General features: G+C 49.0%; 1 protein-coding gene across 1 annotated transcript in view; it reads left to right on the plus strand.

Annotated features, from left to right (window-relative positions):
* Positions 1-1,067: 1,067 nt before the first annotated feature.
* The window catches only part of LOC146833288 (inactive dipeptidyl peptidase 10-like), a 574,623-nt gene continuing 548,574 nt past the window's right edge, over positions 1,068-27,116 (plus strand). The window contains exon 1 of the mRNA XM_085601000.1: positions 1,068-1,765. Within this exon, the coding sequence (XP_085457126.1) occupies positions 1,727-1,765 (39 nt within the window). The 5' untranslated portion in view covers positions 1,068-1,726. The remainder of the gene's footprint in view (positions 1,766-27,116) is intronic.

The following is a 27,116-nucleotide window of genomic DNA, read 5'->3' on the forward strand; positions in this document are numbered from 1 at the left end:
TGCACTAAGAGGTGAAAACAAAGACCTAACTTAAGGAAAGACAAATAGAGGCCGATTTGCTGGCTGAATTGTTCACATTGAAATAAGAAAACCTGGACAAATCACAACTTCCCCACTTAGAATTGTGTGATCTTAGGCTATTTCACCAAAATTCTTTTTTCTTCATTACCATGTATGAAAACACTTTAAAATATATTAGTTCAGACAATCAGTTGTAAAAAATTATGACTTTCAACAGGTACTTCTCAGTGCAGTACTTTCATGAGCCCTATTAATGTCAAAACTTCCAGGTGTTAAAGGAATACACTTCTTGAATTTTGAAGAGACATTATCATATCTTATGTGGCTGGCTGTATGATTTACATAGCAAATATGTTTCGGGCTCGGCTCCTGCACGTGCTCCAAGATCCGAGAAAGACCCAAGGCTCGGCTCTGGCTCGGCTCTCCCTCCTAATTTGTTGGCTCGAGCACCTCTAAAATGAGCGTGCAGAGGTAGGTGAAGCTTATGGAGGGCAGAGCAGGGTTTGTGAAAGAGAGCGAGAGGTTTGTAAACAAGATGGGTTTGGAAAGTAGGGAGAGGAAAACAAAAAAAGGTGTGTGAAATCGAATCTGTGCTGGAGAGGGGACAGGAAAGGTGAGGTATGGGGGGGGCTGAGATGATCGGTAAGGGAAAGACATTTAGAAGGATGGTGTCTGTAAATTAAATAGAGCTATTCTGTGAAGGGTAGACAAGAGGCAGAGATGAGGTCTGTGGAAGAGGCCCTCGGGACAGAAAGGACCTGTCGGTGACAGATGCAGTGGGACGGAGGCGGGGGCTTGATAGAGACGGCTCAAACAACGTGTGTGAAGATGTGACTGAAACGGGCAGAGGAAGGAGGCGAGAGCGCGGGAAGCGGGTCGGTGCAGAGTAGGTGAGAGGTGGATAACGGAAGGGGGAGAGGGGCGTAGAAAGAGGAGCGGAGTAGAGGCGCAGAGCCAGTGAGCAGGGAGGAGAGAGTCAGCCCGAGGGGAGGGGAGGGGCGGGCGCCTCGCTCACAGTTCCTGGGGCTGTTGAATGCAATGCGGGAGAAGGGAGCGGAGCTGTGAGGGTCCCACTCTCTCCCAGGGAGACGGAGAAGTGGACCCCGCGAAAAGGAGCAGCTGGTATCTCCCGTGCCCAGGGGCGAGTGACCCCACAGCCTCCCCAATGAGTGCCCAGGAACTCAGGGAATAGCCCCCCGGAACGCATTCCGCCCGCCCCTCACTCCCCAGTGTCCAGGAACCAGCCGGGAAGACCACCATCTGGCACCCAGGACCCAGCCCTCCCAGGACCCAGAAGTTAACCCCTCCGGTGCCATGGGGTTGAAGACATCGCCTCTACAGTGCCCCCAAGTCTCTCGCTCGCCTCTGTGACCCAGTGCTACCTTCCAGCGCCCAAGAACCGGACTCTTCAGTGCCCTGCAGCGGGTGCCCACACAAATGCCCAGGACTTAGGCTTTCTATAGCCGACTGGCACTAACCCGAGTCTAAGGATCTAAGACACCCCTCTTCCCCCCATCCCTAGGGTCAGGACACAACTTTAGTTCCTGGACATAGAAGCACGAGTGCCGGATAATAACCCCTCCAGTGTGGGACTTAACCCCCACCCAGCCGGAACGCACTCCAACCTCCCCCGTGCCAGGATATAACCACTCCAGTGCCCGACATAGCATCGCCAGTGCCAGGATAGTGCCCTTCCGGTGCCAGCATGATCGCCACCACCCAGCAGAGCGTGACTCGTGACCTGGTGAGTGCACCCGTGTATTGAGTGAGGGCAGGGGTATTAGTTGGAGGGTCAGGAGGGAGGTGGGGTAGTTGGCACAGCAGTTGTGGCCTCTGAGACACAGGCAGTAGCGACGCTAGGGAGTCGTGGGCACTAGTGCGAGGAAGAACCCCTCCCCAACTGTTCTTTGAATTTTAAAATACAGCAATATTCATAGTGGAATAGGCGCCTCGTGCATCTGGGCCCCGGAGCCACTGCACCTGCTGCACTAGTGGAAGCTACGCCCCTGGATACAGGGTCACCCCCATGCTTTCAGGCACAGCCCTGGCTCAGGCACCCACCTGCCCCGGACGGTTGGTTGCCCGTCGGGGCTTTGAACATGGGAGTTCGGCTCTTAGCGGTCACAGTCCATTCAGTCAGCCATTCATGGGCCTGGAGCGGACGGTCTGCTGGCTCCCGGCGCGGATGCCTCCGCACACTTGTGCGCCTCTTCAAACCGGCCCACTGCCCCCGAGCGGGCAGAGTATGTGGGCTCCTGCCCAGGGAGCACTGCGGGGCCGCCGTCCACCGCCCGGCGCCCTCCCCCTGCCTAGGCCCTTCTGGGCGGTCCGCGCCCGGTCCCCGTGCGCCCGCCGCCTGGCTGTATCTCTCGGACGGGTTATGCGCTCCCGCTCCCCCTGCGCGTTGTCCCTGCAGTGCCTGCTGGGGGGCAGTGCCGCCTGCACTGCAGCCATAAGCAAGTGTCCGCTGTCCCAGCACTGCATGTGCCGCCCGCACTGCTACACCCACGTGTTCACTGTCCCCCCAGCACGCAGATCTAGACCCGGTGCTGGGCTGCACTGCAGTCCCTGTGTGTTCAGTTCCCCTTAATGAGATTAGTCCAGCCCCGTGCGCTCACTGCACCCTGTACTGCATAGATCAGTCGCCACCTGAACTGCAATCGCCGTGTGTTCAGTGTCAGCACAGCAGACACTTGGTGCTACATGGTGATAAATGCACTGCAGAACCCAAGCGTTAAGTGTCCCCAGCACGGCAAAGCTCTACTGCCGTCTGTGCAGTGCTGCAGCGCTTACTGTCACCTGCACTACTAAGGTCCAGTGCCACGTGCACCGCAACGCCCATGCGTTTACTGCCACCGGCGCTGTAAAGCTGGATTGTCACCTGCAGTGCAGTGCAGCCCTGCATGTTCACTGTCACCGGCACTGTAAAGAGCTGCTGCATGTTAGGGCCGCAGCCCATGTGTCCACTGCAGGGAGCAATGTAAATAGTGTTGTCTTCGTTGCAGTCACTCTGCGATCACTGTCCCTGCACGGCAAAGACCCTTCACACGTGCACTGCACCCCTCCTGAGTTTCTGGCACTTCGATGATCTGTTGCCACCGGCACTGCACCTCTTCAATGCCCACTGTCTGTCTGTCTCTCACGGTGCAAGTATCGAGAACCGCCCGCACTGCATCTTCCATGTGCCCACTGTTCTAGGACCCTCTGACTCGAACACTGCACTGTCTCCCCTTGTCCTCAGCGCCACATACACGTAGTGCCACTGCACTACATATCCACTGTCTGCCAGCGATGCATAGATCCAGATACACATGCACTGCTATCCTGAAGTGCCAGGCAAACTATAATGCACTGCAACCCCCCCCCCCCCCGTGTCCTCAACACTTCCAACGGATAGTGCCAACGGTACCGAACACTTATGTCTGTTAGCAGTGCAGAGATGCAGTGCCAATGGCACTGTTACTTGCCTGTGCCCTGAAAAATATATTGCCTCAAGCGCTACAACCTCTCATTGTCTTGAGCTCTGCCAACACATAGTGCCAACTGCACTGCATCCCCTATGTCTACTAGCACTGCAGTGATCCAGTGCCACCTGCACATCTGCCCTCCTTTTCCCTGGAAAATACAGTTACAAACAACAAGGGGTGGATGGAAGCCTGGAGTAATCATTAATAGGACTCAATATAGCGCCACCCGCACTGCAACCCTCGAGTGCCAGGAGCACTACAGACAGATAGCACTGCATCTTCTGAGTCTTCCATCGTTGCGAAGATCCAGTGCCACCTGAATCACAATACTGCTGTGCTCTGCAAATCCTAGCGACCGCCTCACTGCAACCACACAGCTCCTCTGTTTTTAAAGCACTGCACAGATCCACAAAGTAATCCCCATGTATTTTGTGCACTGGACACTCCTGGGCTAGCTGCACTGTATCCCCTATCTCTTTTAACATTGCAAAATTCCAGTGACACCTGCACTGCAATCTCCCCTTGCCCTGCAACAGCTGCTGTCACCTGCACTGACGAGTTGTGACCAGTGCAAAAATATAGGGACACCTGCGGTGCATTCTCTGTTTTCCAGCACTGCAAAGATCCAGTGCCACCAACACCAGAATACATCGAGTGTCCTCTCACTGCAAACTGACGGCAACACTCCTGTGCTCTGAGCATTGAAAAAACGTATTGCCACTTACACTGCATCTCCAGTGTATCTACTGAAAATACCTGGTGCATCTACACTGCCTACAGTGAGGCGGAGCAGTGGGAGGGGGGCAGTGGGCGGAGCTTCATAAGGTTTCTTGGACTCAACATCCACAGTTTAACACATTTAGGAGATACAAAGAAACTGAAGAAGGCCCAACACGTGACACCGGGGAAGTGTTTGGCTTCAGTTTCAGTCACCGCACGATTACAGCACTACTTTTGCCTTTTAGCAGGTGTATAAACATATTAAAGTATAATTAACTTGTTATTACTGAAGTGGTCATGGGTGACAATGTAAGAAATCCAAATAAAATATGCATGCAATTGTTTTACCCAAAAGAAAACCTATACCAACTTTCGAAAATGGTTCAGCTACTATATAAAATAAAAACTGCTGAAATGGGGGCGGGGGATAGATTATCTTCTCTATTAACACAAGACACGCCTGTAAAACATCTAGCTGCTCAGCAGAGGATTCTTCCACAGGCTGGAGGGGCTGGATGAGAGTCAACCAGCAGTGCCCTGGACAGCTAAGGTTACAGGATTACCAGGCACTTCCTCCCCTGTGTATTGCTGACATAAAGACACACAGACGCACTTCATGATTTCGATCGTGAATAAAGCCATTGTTCTTCGCTTCCTCCTTTGGTGCACTTACAAATTAATTTGCCTTCTTCGGGGCAGAATTTCCCTGTGGGCTTGTGTTTTGCTTTTAAAATAATATTTTCTCAAACTAGATGCAAAAACAGGAACGTGATGCCATCGCTGCTTAAAAGGAGCCTATCGGAGCTTGTTAAAAACACTGATTTGAGAGATATTTAAACAGTTGTAATACATCTGTGTGGATTTCACACCCGCTGAGAAAGCAGGAATCCTTTCTAAATTGCCACCTTCGAGACAAGGAAAGTGAGTGTGAAATGATTTAGGGGGTACGATTTCAGCCAGGCTGCCCCCCACCCCACCCCTCTCCACAATGCGTATGTGGGTGGGTTTTAATAATAGAAACTCATTGCAACAATTAAATAAAAGTTCCATGTACACCCCGGGTGCGGCTCGCTGATTAGCAGCGTGGATGCCCGGAAGGTTACCTCCAGGGGTGTAGCTACCAGTAGTGCAGCAGGTGCAGTGACACCGGGCCCATTGGTCACTGAATAATGTTGTATTTTACTACCTAATCAACAGTTATAGGAGACATTTTCATTCTTTATTCTGGTATAGGGCATGGGGTCTCAGAGGTTCACGTATTTTCTGATGCTCTGCAGGAGGCCCGACAGAAGAAGTACCAGTCACCAAACAGGAATGCCGTTGAGGTTCACCTGCACACACCTGCACAAATTAACCAATGTTGGTAGGGTCAAAGGTTCTAGCCCAGAGACATCCAATGGAACAGAAGGCGTCATGGGGGCCCTGTGTGATGCCTGGCATGGTGGGGATCATAGTCATTTTGGACTCCGCTCTCCACCGAATTGGCATTTCACAAATGTAACGGTGGATTAATCCCAATTAAATGGGGGGTGGAGGGCTGTTTTTTGTTACTCAGTGATTCGCTGATGTTCGTGGGTGATGGACATCCTCCCCAATCACAAATCTGCAGTTTTGGACAGTGTCTACTCTAAACCATACAAGGATATGTGTTCTCCGACCTAAATGAATATAATGTTATGTACCGCAGGGCTGTTTGACATGTCAGGCTGACATACATGGAGGCTCGTGGGGTATATCATATTAGTCAATCGAATAAATACGATGCTTTTCTGCTGTCTGCTCGTGCAAATGTTAAGTAGTCATGGAGTTCCCTTTCCACCTTTTTTAGGGCTTGCCTGACCCAGCGCATGCGCTGTTCTGGCGAGACTTTTGGTAAGGGCTTCAAAAAATGCTACCGCCGGCTAAAGCTTGCAGTGCATGTGCGCGGGTGTGCCCTTGAGCAGATGCGCCATATGGCTTTCCTCCTCATGCTCATTCATTTTCATGTTCCCCTTCTTCCCGCCCCACTTTGTTGATGTTCACTTGATCGCAAACAAGATCAGTTTCACTTTCACGGGCGGCTGCATGGCTGCGTCACTAATGCTTGTTTTTTACTTTCAGCGCGACGCATGCTTGTCCCTACAATCACGGCACCAACGCTTTACCTTTAATTAAAGCGGCGGTGCCGCGATTGTAGCAAAAGTAAAGAAATAGATGTTTTTTTCTACTTCTTTACTTTTGCAGCAATCAGGGCGCCGGCGCATTACCTTTAACCATGTTAAAGTAAAGCACGGATGCCGTGATTGAGCAAAAGTAAAGAAATAGAAAAAACATCTATTTCCTTACTTTTGCTCAATCGCGGCATCCGCGCTTTACTTTAACCGTGTTAAGGTAAAGCGCTGGTGCCGCGATTGCTGCAAAAGTAAAGAAATAGAAAAAAACATATATTTCTTTACTTTTGCTCAATTGCGGCGCCCGCCCTTTACTTTTAACATGGTTAAAGGTAAAGCGCCGGTGCCGCGATTGCTGCAAAAGTAATGAAATAGATTTTTTTTCTATTTCTTTACTTTTGTACTTTTACTTCCAATGAGTCCATAAAGGCATTACAAAATGTGGGGTGTAAGTATGAGCTCTCTGGAACCGTATTTGGCAAGCGTTTCAATTCTGGAAAAGGAGTAGTGAGTAGACTGCATGTGGCTGTCCTGTGAGAAGAAACTGATCCACTCCAGGGCATACAAGATGACCCCCTCCCCCCATCTTGCGAAGCAACAGTGGATGAGTGGTGGTGTTGAAAGCCACTGACACATTCAAGATGATTAATGTGGTGGCACTGCTTGCATTCAGCACAAGCCTGAAGTGGTCCAAGACTGTGATGAGGAGGGCAATGTTTTGTTGTACTTGTTCTGTATTTGTGAGGGAGCCTGAACTGCTGTTTTGCTTCCTCAGTTTCTACATCGTTTCCACTATTCCTGCCCATGCCGTGGCTGTTCTGTGTTAAAAACTTTTCAATTACAATGCCTTTTGTAAGTCATACCGTTAGCCCTTTCACCCGCATAAGAAAGTAAGTCCGCGTCATGCCCATTACAACATTGATTTCTTTGCTGAGATGGCAAACAGGCACCAATAATGCACATTTAAATATATAGGAACCCAGGTAAAATATAATGGTGCAGTCCATTAAAATGATCCAGCATGGTGAGGTGACTGGCCGTTTAAAAGCACATCAAGCAGGTTGAGAGGTTCCGGTACTGCCCCTTTAAATGTAATGCAGCTTGCTATGAAGTACAAGTAGCTTTTCATTAGAAGTTTAGCAGCCACCCTGAACATAGTCCTTACTATCATTGACGCAGGGCAGCCCCTTTCAGAAGTGCTTTTTCTGTCTCGTTAAAAGTATGGCTACCGTGCAAATAAGTGCTCCTTTGCTCCCAATTAAATTAGAACATCCCTACCAAGAAAAATATAATTGTTTTCAGCAGCGACTCCAACAGGAGACCAGGAAGAGGCTTGGCTAATGTGCTCTTCCCCCACGGCGCTATTTGTTTACTTTTGCCCAATTGCAGCACCCGCGCTTTACTTTTAACATGGTTAAAGTAAAGCGCGGGTGCCGCGATTGAGCAAAAGTAAAGAAATAGAAAAAACATCTATTTCTTTACTACAAGTGGAGCGTGGTCTTCAGGTAGTGGTATCAGAAAAACCACTAAAGGGCTTGCCATGCATGAAACCATCTCTTTCTTTTGAAACCACATCTGAGCCCTTCACTCCTTCGCCAGCAGCATTCATATGGTCCGGTACGGTCTACCGCCCCCTCCTCCCCTCCACTGTGACAAAAACCAATATAACATTTGGTTTGGAATAGGGGGTCGTTGACCCCCGATCGTATTTATTAACAAACACACATATTTATACTCAAATATACAATTACGCAGAAATGCCAAGACAGGATTCTGTACATTTGATTCATTCCTAGCTTTAACAAAATGCTAACACATAATGTTCCTATCCTAGTCTAAACATATTGCTGATCACATTTCTGCGTATTCCTTTGGGCCTACGGCAAGGTCAACATGCTGGCCCCTCCCCCTCTAATCCAGATTGTCCCGCGCACCCCAACCAGAGTGCGCATGCGCAGGGGGCCCAGCTGACCCGGAAGTACTTTCCCCCAGGCAACCCCCATACGTTCAAGACTTACTCCATGAAGGGGCCATGCAGACAGCGCAGCTTACTTACGCCCGCGTGCGGGGTGGCCAACCAGCCAATGGAAAGCGTAACCTCCCTTTGGCCCCGCACCGTTCCAACCAACCGGTTGTAACTGCCCTTGGAGTCTGGTGAGAGCCACATGTCCCTCCCCTCTGGGCGCCCCACTTAATAAGGCGCCCCAAAAGATTAGTCAATTTAGTCTGTCCAACCGATGACCTTACCGCCCGACCCGGAATACCGCCTAAAACACGACAAAAAAGGCATTTACATTCAACTTCTCTTCATAATTGACACCCTGTGGAAAAAACACATCAACCATACTTTGCTTCAACAAACTTCTATCTCAGGGACGGTGGGTGGGGAACAAAGGGTTAAATATCCTCCCGAGGGAGGGGGCACATGCGAGGGGTGTGCTGCCGAGGGGAGCGGAGAGCAAGAGACTGCACTTCACGCTCCCCCCGGCTTTAAAGGGTCGTCCCATCCACCAGATGAAACTGGTTTGTGCCAGAGGGTCCCCCACGCCCCGGAAGCGATCGGATCACTTCCGGGGCGCGGGGAAGCCTCCCATGACCCGGAAGCGATCCAATCGCTTCCGGGGCACGGCCCCTAGCCAATGCGGGGCCAACGAGACGGGCACGGACGACCACCATAATGGCGGCGGGGCCGATGCTGGCCTCGCCTTCCTCCTCTAATTGTTTTCAGCAGCGACTCCCAATAAGAGACCAGGGAGAGGTTTGGCCAATGTGCTCCCTCCCCTCGATCCCCCGGCACTCGGAAGCGGTGCTTGCAACACCAGATTGCATCTTCCTACCCAGTGAGCGCGTACAAATTGGCAGTTTTGAGGAGGCCAACACCTCGGTTGCTTCTGCAGCCTTTCCCCAACTGCAAGCAGTCTACCAGCCCCGCCCACTTCCGGGTTCCTTCCACTTCACCTGCACCACCTGTGTTCAATGTCCTGAAGGCAAAGAAAAAAGCTAGTTCAAAGCCTGTTGGGTGGGAGCTATGGAATGTTCACGACTAATATTAAAGGTGTAGCTATTTTAGTGGCGAAGGAAAGGGGCTATTGCTGCAAGAGGTCAAAGGCAATCTAAAAGACAGATGAGTCCAGACACAATTAAAATACTACAATTAAGAGGAACCCTTTCAGTGGACAATGCCGATGGAGACAGCAAGAAAGTTTGAGAAAAATTCCAGCTGATTAATTTCCTACACGCTATAGAATCACAGCAGATTACAATATAGGCCTTCCCCATGAAAGATTCAAATGTGTACATTCCCATCTACTAACATGTACTAACAGGAGGTGTGCGAGATTGGTTATAAAACATGATGCTGTTAGTCAACTTAATGGGTGTGCTGAGGATTAGCCATGCGGATATTGGGGTGTACACACTATGCTCAGAGAAGCATAAAAAACTCTAGGATAAATTACGAGAAAGATATTGCGTGTTGCAGATTATACTATAATGATCACTTCAAGGCGTGTGCAGGTAAAATCAAAACAAAGTAAATGTATTCTTTATTTGATGCAAATCTATGACTCTTGTATACAGCCATAAAAATTGCAGTGGTACCTTGAAAAGAGTGTAACAGATAATATTCTTGGAGGACAACAATAAACAAGCATTGGCATAGCCAATAGGTCTCGCTTTTGGGACCTTATAAGTATTTAGTTATGCAGCACCAGGGCCTGGACTGGCTACCGGGCGTTTTGGCATGCTGCCGAGCTGGGGGCTGATGTCACTGCGGTGGGGGCTAATTTCGTTGATGGAGACCTGTGTGTGCTTCGAAATAAACAAAGCAAAACGAATTTCGTTCAGCACACACAGGTCCCCATTAACGAAATCAGCCCCCAGCTCGGCAGCATGCCAAAACGCCCGGTAGCCAGTCTGGCCCTGTGCAGCACAATATCCTTTTTGCAACAACATCAACTGTTGCATGGCTAAACACTTATAAAGTCCCAAAAGCGAGACCTATTGGCTATGGCAATGCTTGTCATGTACCAGTTGGCTCGTTCTGTTTTCAATGCGTAATTAAAAAGTTCGCTTAGAGGATGTTTTATCTGCCTTACTCCCAAGCTCGCCATGTTACGCGAGACCCAGCGCCGCACCGTTCTTGTGGCACTTCCATTCCCGTAATTTAACGATAAGCGAGCCCGCGCTTCTGACGTCAGGCGTGTACTCGAGAGCGCGTGTTGAAATGATGAGCCTGTCACTCTGTAGGAGGCGTGTTTGCGTCTTGTGAGACTGTGGGGGGAACCTGCACCGGCCGTGTGAGGAACGAATGATTGAAAATAAAGCGGTAAAGCACAACAGCGACCTTCGACGAGATATCCCTGACCTGTGAGGGATTAAACCGCATCTCCGCATGCGAGGAGTGCGTGTCTGCACGTACGCGCATGTGTGTGCGTGAGCAGTTATGTGGTTTTCAGTGTGCAAAAAAAAATGTATGGCGTGGGTGGGTAGGTCAGTAAGGGAGTTAAAAGACAAGACAGGATATGTGTGATTCATAAATCACTGCATGTCACGGAGTGGATGCCTCAAAGCGCTACACAATCAGTGAGGTGAGTCAAAGGATGGCAACAGAGCGAGTGGAGTTGTTAGACTGACACATCCGTAAAGTGAATCTCAAAGGCTGACCGTGCACGCCTGTCCTGTCCTCAGCATTCCGTGGAAGTGAAGGTGCGCCAGAGAGATGTCTCAGTGGATCAATGCACGGACTGTCGAGGTCTGTATCCTGCCACTCAGGCAGCAGTGTGCCAGGTTTTCTTTTCACAAACCACAGCACTACGAAGCTCACAAAGTAGTACATTTTATCTGCATGAAAGTCACGACTTTTGCTAAAATGTATGTGGTATGTGACCTCGTTAAACACAAAAGTGATTGCATAAGATATCTTTTGCAGGAAACACATATGCTCTGTAAGAAGGCGTGTTAATAATTGCAAAGGATGTGAGTCCTTCACAAGAAACAGGACACAATTGTCTTTTTACCGGGAACTAAGTACTCCATTGAAGCACTTGACTCACAGGGTAGCGAAACAGAGCAGTCCAAGGACTTCTCAGGGGAGGTGGTGTGGACTATTAATCTCAATTCACTTGCACACAGCAACATCACATGAATTTTCATCAAGTGCTTTTCCTTTTAAAAAGGAAAAGTACCCTTACTGCAAGGACACAACTAAATATTGTGCATTAAATTACAAATATATACATTTAGATAAATGAAAATAACTTTAAGGGACAACCTCATATAACATTTCACCCCTAGTGAGTACTGAACCTCATAATCATATAGCCCTCACATATACTAGATGCAATATCACATTATAAATGGTGTCATTAGACATAAGGAAGGCCTGCTGTCTTTGACAGGGTGCTACATTAAAATCTACACATTAAGCCTCATCAGGGTAACCCTGTGTTTCTCAGATCCTGGGTATCATATAATACATAAACTCAAGTGGGGCTGTCGGATAGAATTTATTGCCCATCATCAAAAGCAATATTTGCACAACTGCTTATGTGATTGATTCATATGAGGATTTATATCCAAAAACATGTAGGTCCAAACAGCTCAGTTGTTGAGTGAATAACCTATATTTTTACAGTATTTGCAGAACAATAATTCATATAGTCAGAGTCAGAGTCAGAAAAACTTTATTTCGGCTATCAGCCATAAGAGTTCATAAATCACAATGATACAAAAACAATAAATAGAAGGATAATACAGAGTTAAAAATGTAAATATAAGAACATACGAGCAAGCACATAAACCCTCACGAAAAAAGAAAAAGGCACTATATTTAGGATGGGTAGTATCTCAGGATTTACCTTATTGTGGTAGTAGTCGTTTTCTGGTTAACCACATTGAGAATAAGAATTTGGCAATCACCGTGACAAATAAGGGAGAAGGGTCATACTTCAACAACCTAAACAGGTCTCTATAGTTCCTAGCCCCCGTATTTTTTGCAAGCTGGATAATCCATTTTCGACGTGGCGTTTTATAGGCTGGACAGAAAAATATGACATGGGCCTCTGATTCTTCGTGAACACCACACCCCGGGCAGGACTGTCTACTAGAACCAGCCCACTTGTTTGTTCTCGAAAAGAGGGGAAGAGAGCCATGCCTAAATTGTATATATAATTTCTTGGCGATAACCGGGTGGATCAAATCTAGTGCAGGCTCAAAACAATAGCCGTTTTTTACCTCGAGAAATACCGAGGACAGATTAGGGCTATTCGCTGATCTAAAGACCTGAGTCAGATTGTATTCCTCCAGGGTTTTTGCCAAAGACTTTTTTGAAAGAAAAGGGCACGACTCCTCAGGTGTGAGCCAAAGATCTTCTCTCCCTATTGCCCTCAGCGATTTTTTTACGAATGCTAGCCAGGGAATGGCGCCTGCCTTTGGAATCAACAAAATAGATTTAAGTTCCTCCCGAAAATTAACAAGTTCGGGGGTACTCCATAGTCGGCGCCAATACATTACCGGTCTTGAGGCGACCAAATCTGCAATAGGTTGTATGCCCAGGTCCATCCTGAGCGGCTGCATAGGAGTGCTCATAGGAAGTGCCAATAATTGTCAAACAATAAGGAGCTCCATACCTGCTAGGTGAACAAGCATTGAAAATACAATAGGTCTCGCCGTTGATTAAGTTAAAGCCATTTGCTTTGCTCATGGTATTGTATAGCAAAGCAAATGGCTGTAACTTAATGAAGTTCTAGCCCCTATTCCCATCTTCTCGCACCCAATGCATCCTTAAATGTCCCATGTACAGCCGGGCTTGACACTCCTATTACCCCTGCCCTCCAGTGACACTTTACCTGTTACGGGTGGTGGTGGTGGTGGACCTGATGGTGGATGTGGTGGTGGTGGTGGACGTGGTGGTGGTGGACATGGTGGTGGTGGACATGGTGGTGGTGGACATGGTGGATGTGGTGGTGGTGGACGTGGTGGTGGTGGACATGGTGGTGGTGGACATGGTAGTGGATGTGGTGGTGGTGGTGGACGTGGTGGTGGGTGTGGTGGTGGTGGATGTGGTGGACGTGGTGGTGGATGTGATGGTGGTGGTGGATGTGATGGTGGTGGATATGGTGGTGGTGCTGGTGGTGGTGGTGGACTTGGTGGCGAGACCTAAAAAGCATGGCACCTAAGCCATAAACCAAACAAATGAGGAGAAACATGCCAGCATTAGACCAGCACTAGCAACAACATTTATTGGGAACAGTGCAGGCAAAACAGACCTTGTTAAAGCAGATGGAGCTGTTATAGCAGCCCATCTTCATTCTGCCATGCTCTGACTCCGGTGATTGTCGGGCAGGGGACAGCTGTGGGTCACAGGCAAAAAAAAACAAGCATTGGCATCGGCAATAGGTCTCGCCTTTGGGACCTTATAAGTGTTTAGCCATGCAACAGTTGCATAACTAAATATTTATATGGCCCCAAAGCGAGACCTATTGGCTATGCCAAGCGGCTGTGAAAGTGATCGCGATCAAACATCAAAGAGGCCGCGAAAGTGAAAGTAAATCGCGGTAAAGCGCGGCGCGCGCGCCCGCGCACATGCACTGTAGCTCTAGGCTGGCCTGGTAGCACTTTTAGGAGCCCTCTCAATAAGTCTCGCCAGACCAGCGCATGCGCTGGGTCAGGCGAGACCTAACAAGTGAGACCCTTGACCCCACTTATTAAAGGTGGTTGGATCCCGCCTCTCCTCAACCTCTTGTGTCTGACCTAAGCATGTTGAGGGTCCTCACTGCTCCCCAAGAAGACGCTCAGTGTTACAGTAAAGCTCTATGTCTCAATGACCCATGACAGCTAATGCCCTAATGTGAAAAACTATTTTAATTTTGTAATTAAAGTCTATAAGTTGAGTTCCAATAGACAATTCTTTTTGTAATCAGTGTAATGTTATTTCTATTATTATCATCAGTATTTGCTTTTAAGAATTATTATTTATTACTATTATTGTTGTTGTTATCTTCACAGGTTTGCTTTGCCTACCGGTTTGACTTTTGTCACTAGACTTTAGCCACACAAAAAACACAGAGCCCTACTGATCTGTTGGGCTTCGAGTTTTTACGAGATTACTCCAAGTCATGGACTTTTCTTTTAAAGACTAGTCGCTTCCAAGTATGTTTATTCAACCGGGTTATCTAGAGTGAAACCGGACTACCACTCCCAGAATGCAGTAGGGCATTAAACTAAATCCCAGGACTGTAGCAGTGCGTCCTTTGTGACATGGAGCCACCCGGTAACTTGCCGTTATGTACTTGCAGACGTGGGCTGCTCTGTCTGCGGGAGACCGGGGCATTTCTCAACAAGCTGGTGAGACTCAAAGACCCGGACATCTGGGGCAGAGATGCTCGCATTCGGGGCGCACTGCACAGCAGTCATGTGCCGCTAAAAGGTCACTGGTGGTGGGGAGCGGCCAGGCACATGCCAGACCCTCCCTTCCTCGCTCTTGTGCATAGGTAGGCAGGATACACGCCATTTCATCCGCGCGTTTACTTTACCAAAAGCTGCTGAAAAATGAATGGAGTGTAACCGCAAGCTGACATTTAACAAGCGGAAAATGGAAGTTACACACGGCGCAGGCCTCCCCCGGCAATGCTGCAGCCACAGCACTGAGCAGGCGGCGGGCCTGCCCTACATGCTCACCACCCTTCGGATTAGGAGCCCAGTCAGTCATTCCCATTGGTTCGGGGCGCCCTTTCTTTCTTTCCTGATCTGGAGTCTTTCTTGTACAGGCTCACCACCCCGCCTTCATCCTTCAATCCAAGCTTGCAGCCCCTTCTTCATTCAAGATTCCACCCAAGTAAGCCCTTAGTGTAGTCTTCAGTCTCCAGTAGTGTTGTCTGTGGTTCTCACCCTTGTCGTCCTGCTTCATGACAGGTTAACAATATTTACATAGCACGGAAATGACGCTTCAGAGCTAAACTTAACAAACAAACCTAAAGAGCAGGTATCTACTGCTGGTTAAAAAGTCACGTTTTCCACATATTTTACAAAGTGGAAAAGCACTTTAGATCGCAATAAAAAGGGAACTGGATTTGACATCTTGGCCCCAGTAACCGAGAAAGCTCTGTGCACGTAGGTGGAAGATTTCCACTGAGAAGCAGAGAAGACAAACGCTCGCCAGGCATCCGCTGTTAATTTTCGCATCGCACTTTCACTTTTAAATGAAAGCGAGATGCAACATAAACACGCAGCGCCATGTCTCCTTTTTTGTCTGGCCCAATCAAAGAACCAGACTGGCGCGTGCAAGGCAGCGTGACGAAGCTTCTGATAAGAAACTTCGTCACGACAGCCGTAATGCAGGCGAGCCAGTCCGGGTGGGCCGGCCAAAAAACCGAAAAGGAGGCACCCCGGACTCCTTATTTCCAATGGCAGCGCACCGTTTAACATAAACAGTGACGCGAGCCAATGGGAATAAGGGGCAGGGCTTCTAGCACTTTTCAAGAAAGTACTCATCTGCATTAAATCTCACCGAGCGATCTGCGCATGTGCGCAGCAATGCTAGGCGAGACCTAAAAAGTGCCGGTCCAGCGCACCACAAAAAGTGACTGCATATATAAACAAAAGAACAAATCAGATTCTTTGATGCACTGGCCCAATATATACCAATATAAAGTCTTTCATCAATGTGCTAATTTAGATCTGTCCTTAGATGCCCCAATATTGGAGTTTCAATACGGGCAGCATATAAAACCATCAACGTTTCTACCCCCTTATGAAGCGTAGGTTTTCTTGACATCTAAATAGATCTTCATCAGGTCTAAATACGGAACAACCTGGAGTAGAAGAAAGACTATAAATGACCTCCTCTCCCCGAAAAGAACGCTATTTCTAAGTACATCAGGTGGGTAATTCCTTCCAGAGTCAATAATGACAGCTTGGATTGCTGGCTAAATAAACAAGTCCCCTATACGAAAGACTCCTAATTATGAAAAAGCTGCATGAGCCCAAAAGTGGAGTGGTGCACCGCCTGTTATATGTGAAATGAGTTGTTTTCAAAAAGTATCACTGTCTTTTGGAATTTGTCTTTTAGACAGTCTTTTATTGTGAAGAGGGCCCTCGCAGCTGCTCTGTTTATGATCACCACAACTCAGACGGCACAAATACTTTTGCCCTGAAGAAGTTCATTGCTATGAACGAAACGCGTTGGCTGACATTTTCTACATTTGAATCTTCACAATAAAAGACTGTCTAAAAAACAAATTCAAAAAAGACTGTGATACTTATTGAAAACAACTCCTTTCACATATACATTAAATACCCAAGCACACATAAATTATTACTGAAATTTCTTCATATAACATAGTATTATGCGTACTACACTCCTCAACGCCGGACTCCACATTGACTCGCATTTTGGAGTCCGGCGTTGAGGAGTGTAGTACGCGTATCGGAGGCTCGACTCTTCACATAATACAGATATGAAATCTCTCTACAAAGTAAAGAATACTTAACGGAAAACGGCCCTACAGTCCCTACAGGGTTTTCTCCTCACGCCACAGAACCAGTGTGGCTTGGAATTATCGCCTCACTTCAAATCTACATATACCGATTCTTTTCAGCCGTGATCAAGTCGCATGTACAACCTACTGAGGCGACGAAACACGTGTTGGCTTGGGAACTGCATATTGACTGAAAACATGAAGAACTATTAAAAATAAGGAAAAACAAGAGAAAAACAGAAAGAAATGGATTGATTCTTTGTACCTTGCATAATACTATGTCATATGAAGAAAGTTCAGTAATAATTTATGTGTGCCTGGATATTAATGTACATTTATTTGTTGCTTTTGCCACAAAACTTTAGAGAGGCGGGTGGTTCTCTCTAACCTTTAAGCACCAAAATAACTAAAGCTGTTATTCATAATATTTGGTGAATATACCTTTAGGCACCTGTAACCTATCACCTATACCACTATCTCTATTGTTACTACTCCTTTCACATATAACAGGTGGTGCACCACTCCACTTTTGGGCTCAGTATCTCTCTGCGTTGCAGTTAGCACCAAACAGCGGCTGGTGCTGGAGTAGTCTGTGAACACCAAACCTAATTGACAATTGATGATCACACTAAGGGAACACTGCAGGTGAAGTGCGGTCAGTGTGTCCACCGTTGTCCGCCTCTGTAATCTGCATGAAAAAGCTGCATGTAGAATGTTTTATTCCAACACACCCCATTCCGCAATACTCCTTGCTAGAACTGCTCCCGCTTAGTGTTAACACACAGGATCTCAGTATCATTCGGCTCGTGGCTGTACAAGGGGATTGAAGATGACTATAATCGTCACAACTCAAAAGTCCTTTGGTTTCCCTGTGGAGCTATTTCTTGCTTCATAATGGAGATAAACAGTCCCTGAGGGACTAATACAAGATACAGATGTCTAAGCACAAAGAATATTAACTGTTGCTGCTTCATTCTAATGCCCTATTACTTACCAGTAATCTTCATTACTCCTGGTCCCGTTGTCCTCGTCACAAAGTGGAGATAACCAACTCCCGACAGAAAAAAGAACAGAGGAATGGTGGGACCTAACCCCAACCCCTCCCACTGGGAGTACATGAGCAGTACTTACTCAGCATTCCACCTGAACTACCAAGCTCAACAGGTAGGCCGGCCGTCCGTGAGGTAGAATGGGATGAGTACAACAGGGCCAGGAGTAATGAAGATTACTGGTAAGTAATATGGCATTACCCCCAGGTCCCTCCTTTCCTCGTCCCATTAATGACAAAGGAGAGAATACCAAAGCCAGAAACTCAGCCTCCCAAAATCACCAAGCACACCCAGGAAGCTACACCAGAAGCAGTAACCCATGGAAAGAAAAAAGGAGAAATGCAGGGAACAGGCAGAGCACACAGCACGGAAAGTATCCCACCAAAATGCAGGGCCGCACAAAACAAGCAGGAAACAAGCAGGAAACGACCAAAGCAAAAAAAACAGAGCCACCACCCAGAGGGCAGTGAACACACACCAGGAACCACCGAACCACCAAGGAAGGATGAGAACCCGCCAAGAAACCCCCAAAGGCCACCAACAACAGAAGGACAGTGAGGAGGCCACACAAAAAAATACCCAGGAGGCCAAAACCCCCCAGCACGCCAGGACCAGTCCAACATGGACGCAACCAAGGCCCGGAAACTGGGAACCCGGAAAGCCGAAGGCGACATCGACACCAAGGAGGCAGCCAACCAAAGAAATAAGAAACAGAGCACCCAGGCCCCACGAAAGTCAAACCCCAAACCACCAAGCTGAAGGGAGAAAGCCACAAAGGCAACAAGCCAAAGAAACCAAGGCCGAAAAGGAGACACACCTGAGGGACCCCCAAGCCAGAGAACCAAAAAAAAGGAAGCCCCAACAGGACACAAAAAACCCCACAAGGATGCCTACCGGACAAAAGGCAGACAAGCTCAGCACCACCAGGCAGCCACCATGATCAGGCAGCAGAACATACACAGAGCGATCCCTAGCCAGAACGGAATGGAGCCCTGAAAGCCAAACAGACAACCAAGCAACCCCAAAGGAAGATAAGGTGAAGAAAGGAAAGATCCTACAATCCCTGATCAACCAGGCACGAAGGGCGAAAAAGGGCCAACCACAGGACAAACTCTCCAACCCAAAAAAGAAAGAGGAAAAGGGCCTGCCAACAGGGCAAGACACAAACCCAAGAAACCAACCAAGGACAGGGCCACACAGACCAAACCAGAAAGGTGGGAAGCACCGACCATACACCAGACCCCCCCAGACCGAACCAGCACCCTAGAGAGCCCAGAGGACACTGCTACTGAAACCCCCAGAGGAGCACCAGGCCCCAGGGCAGTAACTTCCAGCACCAAACAGGAGAACCCACACAGTACAACTGCCAAGCACCCAGCATGGGAGAAGGAGCCACAGCGGCAGACCACGGACACGCCAAGAGACAAAAGCCAAGACACACACCAGAAGGCCAGGAAACTCAGACAACCCCCTGAACACAGCCCAACAAGGCAAGCCCCCAGGGCCGAAAGGCCAACTAGGAGGACCAGGTAGCAAGAGCCCAGCACCAAACCAAACCAAACCGGAAAGGACAGAGGAAAAGCCAGAGACCAGAACTCCGGAAGGCCCCAACACCCCACCAAGAACAAGGCCAGCAACAGAGCCAAACCAAAGGAAAGGCAAAGAAGCGTAAACCACCAGACCCCGGACCCAACCCAAGCTGGGGCCAGACATGAAAGGACAGAACAGTATGGGTGGGCGAGGCGAACCCCTAAGGCCGCCAAGACCAGGGCAACCCCAAACAAAACACCCCTAGGAGGACCCCCCAAACGGAAACCACGGGGTTGACAGGAGCAGGAAATCACAGCCCCTGAGAAGGAACATACACTAAACACCGGAGAAGAGGCACAACTGCCCCACCAAGCGAAAAGCCAGATGAGGAAACGGTCCAGAGAACCCAGGACCACACCAAGGAAGCACCCCAAGGGAGCCCCATCACCAGCAGTAGAAGGGCCAAGACCAAAAGAAACAATAGAAAACAAGAAGACCACCAGAAACGCCTCCACAGGGACCAAGCGGCCAGTCAACCGAGCCACAGACAGGCCAGCCAAGAAAGGAGGCCACCAACACGGAACCCACACAGGCCCGGAAGGTGCAGGACAGGGCCAACAGCCACAGCACCAAAACCAGCCAAGCCACAGAAGCAATAACAAGCCAAGCAGACCGCACAGGCACACCAAAGTCATGGCCCAGCATGCACCAGAGGAAGGCAGGAGCATGGGAAACCCCCCCAAGGGCCAGCCACAAGTAAGACCACCAAAACTGGGAAGCCAGGGCCCAAGCCATGCAACCCGCCCGGCCAGGAGGACACAAGGGCCCAACACGCACCCGGGGAATGACCATGCAGCTCAAAAGCAAAAGCCAAGGGCAGGGAGGTCGGCAGAGCCCCTTCACCAAGCATCGACAGACCACACAGAACCGTAACCCAAACAAGGCAACAGCTCAAAGGCACGGACGAGCGAGGGCCGAGAACAGAACAGCAACGCCCCAACAGAAAACAGAGGCAACAGCCAAAACCCCACAACCAGACCGGGAGACATGCGCACTCGGAGGACAACAGCCCACACCCCCCAACAAGGGAGCAGATACCGTAAGAGGGACAGAACCGAAACTAGAACCCAAAGCACAGCGACAGCCCGCCGCAGGCCAGCCGGCAAAGACATAACAAGACGGAGGAGAGCAAGAGGCCACAAGGACCACAAAACAGGGAAACATGGACCCAGAAAACAGAGCTGCTTGCAGAGGGGCAACAGCCCAGGAACAGGAGGGAGCCGAGATGCCAGAGGCATAAAACCCTGCCCGAACCACCACCACAGGCACCGGGAAAACCAGCAGCAAGGTGAGCAAGCACCCAAAGCGGCAAGACAAACCCCACATGACCGCACCCCGGGGGGGTGTGAGGGGGGAGAGAGAGATGATGGAGTGACGGGAATGTTCACAGACCGACACCAACAACAGGAGTGGGCCAAAGGGGGGCACGCAGGGAAGTCAGGAGTGGTCGCCCAGGCAAAGAACAGTGGGCCGAGCCCACAAACGGCAGGACCACCTCACCCCACAAAGACCAGGACCCAACTGCAGAGGTACCAGCCAACCACCAGGCCAAGACCAAGCCAAACCCAGCAACACAGCCAGCCCCAAGTGCCCGGGCAACCCCCAGCAGATAGCACCTTGGCCCCCAGGGGGACACCAAACCAGGAAGGAACCATGCCCAAACCAGCAGAACCACAGAGAGCAGAAGAGAGCAGGAGGACTCAATGAGTCATGGCCGCAGGCCAAGACGACCCACCGGCCAGACGGCCCACCAGAGGCAAAATAAAAGGCCTACAGTACGGGCCAGACCCGGCAGACCCCAAACCAGAGACCAACCAGGCTTTACCCAACCGAACCCCTGAGGGCAGGGAAGAAAAGCCAACGGAGGGCCAAAGCAAGAAGAACACCAAACAAAGGCACCACTGCAGGGGGAACAAACCCAACATCATGGGGGAACCCCAGGCGGACACCCACATACCCCGGAGAGGGGAACAGACACAAATAAGGTAGGCCCAAGAATGAACCAGGCCCAACCCAGCCCAACCACTGACAGCAGACCAGAGCAGGGGCGACCAGGGAGGATTGGCTGGAGGCCAAAACCAGGTGCAGAAGACAACAAAGCTCCGTACATGTGCACCAGTGGCATGACAGATAGATCCAGGCAATGTAAGGCACGGAGAGGAAGAGAACAGCCCAGAACCACAAGAATATCAGAGCCCCCCGCCACACATGAACTAGGCACCACAACATCAAATCCTGCTACTGCAGCCAGCAAGCCACTGCAAAGGAGGGGTAATCGTCCCCAAAGCACCGCAAACATGAGGTAAACAGAGGCACCCCCGAGGACACCCACGGTGGCATGACTGCAGGCCCCAAATAATAATCCATTGCCCAATAAGAGCAGGTGGACTCCGGAGCACAGCACCAGCACCCCAGCACGAGCACCAGCGCTAAAGTGAAATGAGCAGCAGTGAATGACACACGCAGTTGTGGTAGGCATGGGGAGAGTACATGGCTCGCCCTGGACCACATGATATAGAGCCAATGCCGTGACCCGAACAAGGCTCCCCAGCCCTGAGGTCGGCATCTCAAGGCCAGTTGGCCAAGACCTGGCACAGAACAAAGCAGGAAAACCGCTATGTGTTACTCATCGAGGAGGGGAGCTAGCAGACTCTGAACAAGGCCCCCACCTCCACAGTCAGCCCAAGGCTAACACCCAGCAACCTCGCCAGGGAAGCAGGAACAGGAAGAGTCACCCAGTGACCGAGGTACGTCAACCACTCGGCTAGGCCTCAGGAAGTCACACCCCCAACCTGGAAATGACCGGGAGGCCGGCGCATCAGCCGCAAAGGGCAGGCTGCTGCGCACCTCAAGAGCCAGCCGGAAAACCAAGCCCCCCGGCAAGCCAGGCTTGCCAGAGGCTGAACAGCACACACGCTGTCCAGAAGAGCCAGGCAGCCGGACGGGGTACCGAAGAAAACTGCCACTCAAGCCTAGCAGGAGCAGCACCAGCACCTCGTCCCATTCCTGTTCACAGACAGAAAAAAGAACAGGTGGAATGCTGGGTAAGTACTGCTTGCGCACTCCCAGTGGGAGGGGTTGGGGTTAGGGTCCCAGCATTCCTCTATTCTTTTTTTCTGTCGGGAGATGGTTATCGCCTCTTTGTCATGAATGGGACGAGGACAGGAGGGACCTGGGGGTAATGAGTTTCTGATGTGCGTATTAACTCTCTACTGATAGGGTGTTTACCATTTCTGTTTAGTTTTGAAGCTAGCCAAGACCTTTTGGTATTACTAAAATGTGATATATAATGTTCCTAGATATAGAGGCTTACAACAAGCCTTCTTCAGATATTGGTCTGACATTGTTCTTCTACCCACTAAAGCATACAGCAAGCGGCAAAGGGTGATCCATTGGCTAACTTCGCTGTAAGTGACAGCATTTTACCCTTTCACAAGGAGACCATCCAAGCCCAAAGTAGGTCCATAAAGTGCAAGGGACTACTATGGAAATGTGTGCTTTTGGAGATCAAAACTATTTTAGCTTTTATCCAATGTTTTTGTTTATATTGACAAGTCCTGGCAGCTTCGCCAACAACAAAGTTTTGCGAAAAGCATGACAAAGCAAAACAAGCACAGAAAAAAATCAAATGGGTGGTGGCCAGAGCCAGACCTATTGGTTTTTCTATTGCTTATTTATACCTTTATTAAGGATATTTTCACCTGGTCCAGACATTGCTTTCTATCCACTGAATGTTCTGGTGCCTCAGACATTCCATCCTCCAAGACCTCAAAGCCTTTGCACATGTCACTGTTGGTCCGAAGCATATAAGCTCCTGCCAGGACTGCACTATTCAGGACTCTTCATAAGGGTGGTTCTATCTCTATAGTTTCCAGTTGATGTAGGAGTTTGCAAAGAAAGGGGAACAGAGTTTCAGAGTCAACCTTAGCCTTATGAGAGGTTGTGTCTACTTCAGAATAGGCAAGAGTTTGATGCACGCCAACTCTGCATGCTGCATTAAAAAAATCCAATCTTACTTGCGACTACTGAAGGCTCACATCGTTTGTGAGAAAATGGAGAATACCACATTTAAAGCACACGTGGGATGGACCGGGTAAACTGGAGGAAACAAGTGCAACAGCCATCAAAGTGGAACTACACTATGGTATTCGGAAGGGGCAAAACATTCAGTTCCCGGTCCTGGGTCTGTGTTGGCTTATATCGCATTTAGGATCTCCAGAAGAGTTAACCAGGTTTTAACATGAGAAATGACTTGGCTCAAAGTACACAAAACAATGAAAACACCTCTGTCTATAGCCAGTGATGGACATGCGGCTACTTCCCCTGATACTGCTTCTAATTGTAGGATTTGTGGAGAGAGGTGTGGCGCAACAACCAGAGCGGCTGACTCCAGAGCGCGGGGATCACAGTTCGATCGGCAGCTCAGCTCAGTACCATGTGACTCTGGGCAATAGCTCACTTAATCTCCCTGACAGCCCCTAGCGCCTTGAAACCATATGGGGTGATATATTCGTGCTTTACAAATAAGGATTATTATTAGTATATTATTATTTTTTGACAGGCATCAGGATAAAAATGTTAGATTGGGACATGCCCAATTGACTGGCTTTTCGGGTTCCAACCGTTCAAGCTCATGGATGGCGGAAGATGGGCGGAGCACCGTGCTCCCCTTCTGTGATAGCCAGTCGGCCATCTTTGGATGAAGGAAGGGAACGCTGACGTCAAATGCAGAAAGTTCTAGAATCGAAACCTGTTTGTCCAGAGGAGGGTGGATGGCACCGCCACCATCTTCTACACTCTTCTCCTCCGTTCCTATGGATCACTTTGGAAACGAGCACCAGGTGAATGAAGGGGCTGAGGACATTTTAGGGCACACTGACCGGGAACTCCCCCTCCTGGCCCCAGAACTCTCTGCCCACCCAATACACACAAGGGGAACACTTTCATTGCCTTCTAAGGCAGAACACAGTGGTGCCGCACCTCAAACACTAGAAAGAAGCCACCTGTACATGGAGTTCAGGAACTCAATGCCTGCATGTTCCGAACCCCCTCTTGGTGGGTGGTTGAAAGTATAACGCCCACAGATCCAGCCTACCTCCCGACCCAGACTGCTGAATGAGTTCTCCCTTGTCATTTGACATCAATCATAAGTGTGCTGTGCCTGGACACACAGTCACGCCACTCCCAGGGAAGGGATGAAGAAGGCCTTCAGCAATAGGAAGATAGACTTCAGCTCGAGCACATTAGTGTGTGTTTGTGTGTGTGTGTGGGGGGGGGGGGTCCTGACTGGAACAGAGGTTGTTAGCTTGAAGCCCTGAGGGTTTCTGCATTCCACTGGGTGGGATGTGATTAAAGATTGAGCACCTTGAATAATGAAGGAAGGCCTCTGCTGGAGACCCACCCTCACTTTGCCAGAAAGAAGAATTTGCAGGATCACCCATGTGGGAGACTGGAATTGTTGGAAACAAATTCTGAGCTCTGGGAAATTGAAATTACAGTGACTGCGACTCGAGGCATTGGCATCCGGGCTGGATGAGGAGTTGTACCGAGCTTACACATTGACGCAGAGCCACATAAAGAGCCATTGAGGAAAAGGTCACCTCAGTAGGCGTGTCTACTACGGTAACCAGCTGCATCCCTACCATGAGCTCTCCGAATAATGTGTTCATGATGGAATTCTTGCCAAAGATCTCAAAAGTGAACTTTGTCATCCCAAGGCTGACGTGGCCTGTTTGAAAACCACCGGTGTGAAGCTGTCTGTCCCTCAGGAGGATCTGAGAAGACGGACACGAAGGATCACGCATGTTAGTCATACACGACCTGGAAGAAACCTTGTTGCTGGATCCCAGGGCAGGATGTTAACGAGAAGTGCTTACCTTGCCCGGCTCGGCCAGGCTTTCAGGTATTTTTTGATGGAGAGTCCTCAGGATGCCCCTCATTTGGGATAAGGGATTGTTCTATTTGATCAGCTCCCATCGCCTCGAGTTAGCTAATAGGTACTGACCCAAAGGCCTAACCTCCTGAACTGGTGAGCTGGGTGGACTGGTCCACACAAGATCCTCTTCAGTGTACACTACCTCAGATGAGCTAGCGTCTTACTGCTGTTTGCTATGTTATTAGCCAGCTCGGTTTGCGCTTTAGAAGCCACAAAACATACATACACACATATGTATTGTATTGTATTCAAATTGCATTTATTTAGCACTCACTACCCCTTACAAGGCGTTGAAACGCTTTTTTGGCGAGTAGCACGCTACTCCAGAACCCAGAAAAGATTAGTGGTGAATTAGTATAGTGAAAATATGAACGTAATTTGAGTGGTGGATATGTTAGTCAGTTATTAGGATTGAGAAGGATAGTGGAGGGCTAGAGAAGGGAAAAAGGTCTGCATTTATATAGCACTTGCTACCCTTGATGGGGTGTAGAAGTGATTTTTCGGTGAGTAGCACGTTACTTCGGAACGCATAAAGAATGTACATACATATATTCACACGTACATACATACATACATGCATACATACATACTGGCTCGAGAAGGAAGAGATGTGAATCCTCAGTCTTTAGTAGGTGTTCTCTAATGAAGGGGCACTGAGGGTAGCCAGGCATGCAGACTTTTGTGCCTCAGCTTCTTCTCCTCCCTATTACCTGCAGAAGCCGGGTGCTTTTTTCACTTCACTGGTGATAATTCTTTGCAGGGCTCATTGTGCCTTGGCATGAGGGTTGTGGCACTGATGCCTCAGGATCAACAGGCATTAGTATGACCACAAAGCATTGGTCTTAAGATGAGTCTTTCAGAGATTGATGTGGATGGAATGCTCATGGGAGGAGGCTCCACGTGTGTAAAATCTCAAATGAAACTCTGGAAAACCCCACAAATATAGGATCGTCGAGCACGCTGTTGATCAAGAAAGATCTTCCTGTTCCTAATGGCAAACCCCAGCATCAGAGGTCAGGGAATAGAGTCAAGCATTAGGGAGCAGGCCCTGATGTATTTAAATCATGGTTCTTCTCCTTTTAATGTCTCACTTACCACACAGCACAAGCTGTCTTATTGCGAAAGACCTTTTGTGGGCTTACCGAAAACTTACATTGGGCTTAAGGCCCACTTATTGCTTACCACCGGTTGGCTTTATTGTCACTCTCATTTGCTTTCTTCTAGTTCTATGGTTTGTCTTCCTCTTTTTAGGTTTGCCCCTCCCTTTGAACAAAGGCTCTTTTTCATGATTTTAACGGATATCCTTCCACTGTTTGCTACTTTTTCTTTTTGTTAAGCACTCCATGATGGTGCATGTGTTTTCCAGCTTTGTCCCTTGTGTGCTCGATTCTCCCCCCATCAAATACTGCTCCCGCACTTCGTGTTGCTCGCTTCTTAGTGTGATTCTCGCTCTATCTTGTGTGCCCCCCTGGCCACCGAGCTCCGTATTGCTCTCTCTCTTGTGTGCTTACCTCCCATGTTGCTGTCTCCCTCATGTGCTGCTTTTCGCTTCTCCCACTGCCCAGTCCCTGGTTCAGTGCTGGATTACACCCTGTGGAGGCCCTAGGCAGACAACATTTCGGGGCATCCCCTCGCAATTTTTTAATATCTTTTGGAAACTCTTTAAGAAAGCTGGATTGTAATTTTCTCAAATCAATATTATTTTG

Source organism: Triturus cristatus, chromosome 4_2 (genome assembly GCF_964204655.1).
Source record: "Triturus cristatus chromosome 4_2, aTriCri1.1, whole genome shotgun sequence".
Classification (NCBI taxonomy): Eukaryota; Metazoa; Chordata; class Amphibia; order Caudata; family Salamandridae; genus Triturus; species Triturus cristatus.